Here is a 7121-nt window from a genome sequence, read left to right on the forward strand (position 1 = left end):
AGACACAGGCCCATCACATCCAAAAACTTTATTGGACACAGCTCCGCGCAGGGCCACAGCCCGGCGGTGAGGGCGGCTCCATCCAGGAAGTCTCAGCAACAGGAACCCACAAGGCGACACTCTAGCTAAGGTTATAGATAGCTGGGAGACGAGGGCCGCTCCGCAGACGCTGGAACAGGCCAGATCTTTATAAATAAACATCCAGTAAAGAGAAATGACAACTCTAAATCATCCGCATACACAGAGCACTCTAAGGGGTGGGGCGCCGGGGGCCTGGAGGGGCGATGAGTGGGCCCAGATGTCCACGGCATGGGGCGGGCGGGGGCAAGGCCAGGAAAACAGACGATGGGCACTAGGACACTGCGCATGTACAAGACCAACTACTAGGGGCGGCGGCCCGGTGCGTATGTGTCAGGCTGTTCGTTCTGGAATGAGGAGGGGTGGTCTTTACATAATATTCTGTGGCTGGTGGGCTCAGAGAGGGTCTACTTTGTGGAGAGGATGAGGGCGACGATGAGACCGTAGAGGCCGAGCACCTCGGCGAAGATGAGAATCAGGATCATGCCCACGAATAGTCGGGGCTGCTGGGCAGTGCCCCGCACGCCAGCGTCCCCCACGATGCCGATGGCAAAGCCGGCTGCCAGGCCGCTCAGGCCCACGCTCAGGCCAGCGCCCAGCTGGAGGAAGCTCCTGGGGGCAAGAAGAGAGAACTGACATCAGCAGCCTGCTGACCCAGGGGAGACAGAGGGAGACAGGAGTCCGGGTCACCACCCATGGGGGACGCCCCCCTCCCTGCAGCCCTCCAGCCCTATGCACGGGCCTGACCCCAGCACTCACCTGTAGAGGCTGATGTCGTCATTCAGGGAGTTGGCGATGAGGACTGCCACCACCAGCCCGTAGATGGCGATGATGCCAGCCATGACCACTGGTATGATGGACTTCATGATCAGCTCTGGCCGCATGACTGACATGGCCGCAATGCCGGTGCCGCTTTTGGCTGTGCCATAGGCAGCGCCCAGGGCTGTGGGAGGAAGGTGGGGTGAGCCCACAGCAGTACGCAGGCCAGCTGGGGCTAGGACCCCAAGGTGCAGCTTTGGCACAGCTGCAAAGGCCACCCCAAGTTATCACATGCAGAGGGGGAGCTCAAGAAGGCACCCAGCCCAGGGCAAGAGGACCCAGGAGGTACAGCCACAGGCAGGCAAAAGGAACCCAGGATGGCCACTCCTTCCTTCCTCTACGTGAGGCCCCCACCCTCAGAATCCAGCTCTTCCTCCAGCAGCAGCCCTTGTGGTGGCGTGGCCCATCTGGGGCTCCTGGCTCTGTGGTGAACCTACCTTCACCCCAGGGAGCCTCAGCGCAGCCTCAGCAGCCCGCATGTGGGGTCAGGGTCAGTTGACCCTTGGGGCTACTGCCCAGGCCAACACGCTGAAAAGTCACCAAAGGTCTTGTGGATGGCAAAGCCACTGCTGCAGGGTGTGACCTGAGGGTCAGAAGCAGCTGACCTGGCCACTCTTATCACCCAGGCCAGAGCTCCCTTGACTCACTGCCCAGCCCAAGCTCCCCAATGCTCCCAGCCCCAAATATTCCCCCAGGAGGGTCAAACGTTCTGCCAGAAAGGGCAGCTCTCAGCACCTTCAGTCACACAGCAGGCCTGGACCCTCGACAGACTGGAGAATCTTCTCAAACCAGACAGGAGACAGGGTGAGCCAAGAAGAGGATGGGGGCAGAGAAGACTACGGGAATCATCACCAGTCCAACCACGATGCCTCAGCTGACCTCCCAGAGGGGTCTCCCTTGCACGCAGGAGGCTCTCAGCACACAGGAGCCTGGCCAAAGGGCCCGAGCCTCCCACCGCAACAGTGCCGGTGGGTCGGGCTCCAGGGTGGCGCCTGTCTCCTCCAGAGCTGTCCCTCCTTCCTCTCCCAAAAGAATGTTGCCTTTTCAGTTCCCCTCTTCTGGGTCCTATTCTCAAAGTGGTGAATTCTGTGGACACAGCAGAGTCATGGGGGCTCATTTGTCTTTCTGACTTCTACCAGCTGCCCTCCAGGGCCACCACAGGGGCCTACTGAGCTGCTTGAGTGGACTTGCACTGGCAACTCCCTGCCCCCTCTCTGCCTACGACACTCATGCCATGTTTTTTTAGGGGAGCAGATCAATAACCAGCCTGACTTGACCAGACACAGTGGTTCACGCCTGTAATCCCAGCACTTTAGGAGGCCAAGGCGAGCAGATCACCTGAGGTCAGGAGTTCAAGATTTGCCTGGGTAACATGGTGACACCCTGTCTCTACTAAAAATACAAAAATTAGCCAGAGGGGTAGCGCACACCTGTCATCCCACTCACTCGGGAGGCTGAGGCAGAAGAATCGCTTGAATCTGGGAGAGGAGGTTGCAGTGAGCCGAGATCACACCACTCCCCACCAGCCCGGGCACAGACTCCGTCTCAAACAAGAGTGAATCTCTGACTCACACACACACACAAAACAAACAAAACAAAACCAACAGCAGCCTGACCTGCAGAAGTCTACATAGAACAGAAGTGGAAGAGACCAGGACTACCCCCACCATTTTTCTTCATATTTTATTGGTATATTTGGGCCACAAAAGTTGCCTATCTTGTGCTCCAGCACTGAGCAGAAGTGAGGACCCAGGCACGGTGACCTCCAGGCACAGAGAAAGGCTCCAGAAGAGCGGAAAATGGGATGCTGGGAAAGGGCTTCATAGACAAGTGTCCCAAGTTGGCGGGGAGAGAGGAGTCACAGGAAAACAAGGCAGTAAGACAGGGGCTCTGGACAGCACCTGTGGAGACACCCAAGACGATGGTGCTGGGTATCCAGGGAGTGACTGGAGGGAGGGAGGAGGCTGGGACCTGGGCCAGGGAGCCACACTGCCTCCTCCACGCCACCGTGGAGGTGCCCAGACATGCCACGCCAACACTCAGTGCACCTGAAGACTGGGGCCCAGGGCCTGTCCCAACGCCTGACCTCAACTCCTGGTTACAGTGCATTTTTTCCCTGGCGAGCATACAGACCAATTACAGTGCATTCTAGGGGCTCCCGTTGCAGGCCCAGGACCACATCCGACTGCATCATGTATGCACAAGAGACTACAGCAAGGCGGACATGTGGGCAGGAGACTGAATACGGGGAACTCAGCAAGCCAGGTAGTGGACCCTGTGAGGCCAGTGTCCACCAGAGGCAGGAAGTGAGCCAGACCCTTCCCTACAAAGGGCAGCAGGAAGAATCATGTGGCTGGCAGTGGGAGGAGGCACCAAGAGGAGCACAGGGAAGAGAAATAGCCACCAAAAGCATTGTACCGTGAGCACCCTGGACTCCAGTCCGGAGGCCAAGCCTGACCAGACTGCAGAAGGCAGACCTGTGAGCAGCACCAGGCTCAGCGGCCACAGAAAGAGTGGGGGGTTAGAAAACAGTTCCAGAAACACAAGCACAAAATACAGGGCGCCCGCCAGCAGGGAGGAAGTCACAGGAAATACAGAAAAGGAGCAAATGACAATTTCTTGGGGGACACAATGAAGAAAATCAACAGGACATTTGTCATGAAAAAAAAAAGGGAGGCTGGGATGGGGTCCTGCAAGAGGCCTGTGGACCTCATTCGATTTAAGACCAATCCGTCAGTGCCAGGCAGGCCAAGGCCCACAAGCTGGGGCCAGAGTTGGAGGCTGGCGTGGTGGCAACAGCAGACGCCACTGGAAGGCAGGGGGCTTGTTTACGTCAGCACAGCAGGTGAAGCCAGGTCCTGGAGAAAAGCATGTTTACAAGGCAGAAATGAAGTCAGAAGTTGGGCCAGTCATGGTGGCTCATACCTATAATCCCAGCACGTTGGGAGGCAGAGCGGGTGGATCATTTGAGGCAACAAGGAGTTTGAGACCAGCCTGAGCCACATGGCGAGACCCTGTCTCTAAAAAAAATTAGCTGGGCATGGTGGTCTGTGCCTGTAGTCCCAGTTATTCAGGAGGCTGAGGCAGGAGGATTGCTTGAGCCTGGGAAGTTGAGACTGTAGTGAGCCAAGATCACACCACTGCACTGCAGACTGGGAAACAGAGCAAGACCCTGTCTTGAGAAAGGGGGGAAAAAATACCATGTGATTTCATTGGCCAAGTGAAGTCAGAGGTCAGCTCCTGGAGAGCCACAGTAAGCCACGTTTATCCTGAAGAGCCAGGGATAATCAGGCTGTCCCAAGGCCTGTGTAGGTCTTGATGGAGAGGGAGGCAAGGAGCTGGGTACAGAAATAGGGCTCGGTGGACAAACTCAGGGCTTCAAGAGCAAGCAGCAACAGCTAGAATTTAAGTTCCACATGGGCGGGGATCCCATATTGTTCACTGCTATCCTCCCAGTACCTGGCACATAGCAAGCACTCATTCAAGATTGGTTGGATGAATGAATGACAGCCACAAGCAGTATCCCACAGGTGGCCAGGCAAAATGGAATCTCTGGAAGCATTCTGGGGGCAAAGAACAGAGGCGGCTCTGGGGAAGGGCTCAGAAGCCTGTTGCAAAAAGCCTTGAGTGTGTGGAAAGAGTAGGCGGTGCCTAGAAGGAAGGATAAGTCTAGACCACTTCTTCACCACAAATGACCCCTTACTTGCACATGATGGGAAGGGCAGGGCTCACTCGCGAATGGCAGACAGGCCCAGGCAGAGGGAGGCCCCCAAGAAGCAGAGAGCCCCAAGCCCCCACGCCGCAGGTGTTTACAGTCAGCAGAGACTGTTTGGAGTTCAAACCCTCCACATACCTGCACTAGGAGCCTCCCCAGGCCACCAGGCAGGGTGGGGCAGGGCAGGGTCATCAAAGCTAAAACCAGACCTAACCACGGAGGCGGAGACCAGACCGGGCCAGGCCAGTCCACAGAGGCTGAGACTGGGTCAGAACTTAACTCGTGGGACCCACATTCCTGGGCCTAGCCCTACACCAAGTGCCAGTCTCCCAAGAAGACCAACTGTCACTAAATTGGACGCCCAGGACCTGTCACGCCCAATTTCAAAAGCAGGGTGCCATCAAGAACCCTAGAAGGCCCCTTCTCCCAACCCAGGGAAGCCCCTCCCAACTTCAGGCCTCAGGGAAGGAAAAGAAGGTCATTCATTCATCCCTCCATTCATTAGGACCAGAACTGGAAGCCTCAGTCCTGAGGACAACCACTCGATCCTGTAAACTCAGACACCCATGCCACCCTCTCACCCACCTCAGAGCATAGACCCTCTGCAAGCTACACAGCCCCGCCAGCGCCGACACTGTCTCCCAGCTCCCTCCACTTCCACACACTCCCACCCCTGGACCTCCGCAGGCTCTCCGAACCAAGCCCTCAGCCTAGCTTTCCCAAACAGCCCACACAGCGACACGGGTATTGGGCAACTGTAACCAGCTCCAACCGGAAGTACCTGCCTGTGGTTGAGACCCACCTGACCCCCGGGGCCGGCCGCCACAAGGGCGAGGGCTGTGGACTTCCCATGGGGGACATGGGCTCCCCACCGGCCGGAAAGCTCCAGGCACCCTTCTCCGGGGCGCTCCTGGGCCGGACCCGCGCCGCCGCCCGCGCACTGGGGCCTTCGAGGTGTGATGTCACCTGCCCGCAGAATGGGCCCGTGCGCCGCCCCCCTCGCGCCCCCACCCTAGCCTCCCTCTCGCGGCTCCCGGGGCTAAGATGGCAGCGGCGGCGCCGCCGCCCCACCCCCGCAGCCTCACGACCCGGCGGCTCCCCGCAGCCCTCGGGATGCCGACCCCCGCCCGCTGTCACGCGAGACCCGTGCGCCCCCGACCGCTGGGCATTACGTCAGAGTGACGTCACACACCGGACCCCGGCAAGCTGCGGGCATGAGCAACCCGCGCACCCCCGCCCCACGGTCCCTCCCGCCGCGGCGCTCACCGCTGAAGACCATGGCGGCCGAGGCGCCCATGACGGCGAAAAACGAAGCATACTCAGGGCCGTTCTTGGACTCGGACATGTCTGCAGGTGGGGAAAGGGCGAGCTCTGCGGGCCGAGGCGGTGGCGAAGGCAGGGGAGAAGACGGGCCGGGAGCTAAAGCGAGCAGGCGGGCGGCGGCGAAGGCGATCCGGCCCGTCAGCCGCTGCGCTCTAAATACCAGCACCGCAGAACAAAATGGCGGCCGTGGCCGCGTCACATGACCTGGGCCCCGCCCCTGCGGGCGGTACCACTTCGTACCGTGGGGGAGACGCGGCTGGGACGCCCGGGCGGCCCGTTGACCTCCGCCAGGCTGTGCCTCCAGCCCAGCGACCCGGCCCTGGCGCCCGGCCACGCCCCGCCTGGGCCTCCGCGGGTGTTGCCGGGCGCCGCCGGCCTTTAGATCCCCGCAGCGTTGGACCGGTCTCGCATCGGGGAGGGGCGGTGTGTGCTTCATTAGCATACGGGGCGGGGCCTCTGGGTGCCCCGCCTCCTCTGCGGCTGCACGGCGTCTGCAGGTGTTCGGTTCCCAGCGACGCTTTTCTTTACACCGCTGGCGTGAAGCCGCAGGCAGTGTTTCGTGGCCTTGCCCCCAAGGCGGGGCCTGACTCCTCCGGGCGCTGGTCTTCCAGGATCTCCCTACCAATCCTGGGCGAGCTAAGGGTCCCAGCAGATGTGTGGGGTGCGGGCTTCCTCTGCCTCAGCGTCTGGAAGAACCCCCAGCCCACACCTGTGAAGTCCCAGCCCGTGGCTGCAGCCCTTCTGTGTCCCCGGGTCACCTACATCCACCCTGTCCCCAGTCTCCTCCAGACCCAGACCCACTGCCTCTGACCCAGCGGTTGGTGACTTCACCTCTCGCTTCGGAGAAAAAGGATCCCCTCCCCGGACCTGTCTCTGCCCTTGCATCAGGGACCCAAACATTAGTGGGGTGTGTCTCTGCCCCTCAAGATGTAGGCATGACTGGTGGAAGCCCTGTCGGAACTGCGACCTCTCGAGGTCCCCCGGGCTCTGCACATTCTGGCGTCCTGGTCCTCTCACCTGTCCTTGCAGCCACCCACGCACGCAAGGCCTGCACCTTCAGGGCTATCTTTCTGGAGCAGTTGGAGCGGTTCCCGCAGCAGTGAAAGCAGCCTAGCCAGGGCTGGTGCTGCCCTACTGATTCCGTGTGGCAGTCCCTGGCACCCCCTCTGCCTGATCTCCACTCCCC

The 7121-nt window shown here is 60.0% G+C and overlaps 1 protein-coding gene across 1 annotated transcript; it reads right to left on the reverse strand.

The window, feature by feature from the left end:
* Nucleotides 1–13: 13 nt before the first annotated feature.
* ATP6V0C (ATPase H+ transporting V0 subunit c) lies at nucleotides 14–6185 on the reverse strand. The gene is made up of 3 exons (XM_010387894.2): nucleotides 5879–6185; nucleotides 838–1021; nucleotides 14–690 (listed from the first exon to the last, which is right to left on the reverse strand). The coding sequence occupies exons 1-3, from the start codon at nucleotides 5955–5957 to the stop codon at nucleotides 486–488; spliced, it is 468 nt and encodes a 155-aa protein (XP_010386196.1). The 5' UTR covers nucleotides 5958–6185; the 3' UTR covers nucleotides 14–485.
* Between the last annotated feature and the right edge of the window lie 936 nt (nucleotides 6186–7121).

The sequence above is a fragment of the Rhinopithecus roxellana genome, chromosome 20, assembly GCF_007565055.1.
Source record: "Rhinopithecus roxellana isolate Shanxi Qingling chromosome 20, ASM756505v1, whole genome shotgun sequence".
NCBI classification, from domain to species: domain Eukaryota; kingdom Metazoa; phylum Chordata; class Mammalia; order Primates; family Cercopithecidae; genus Rhinopithecus; species Rhinopithecus roxellana.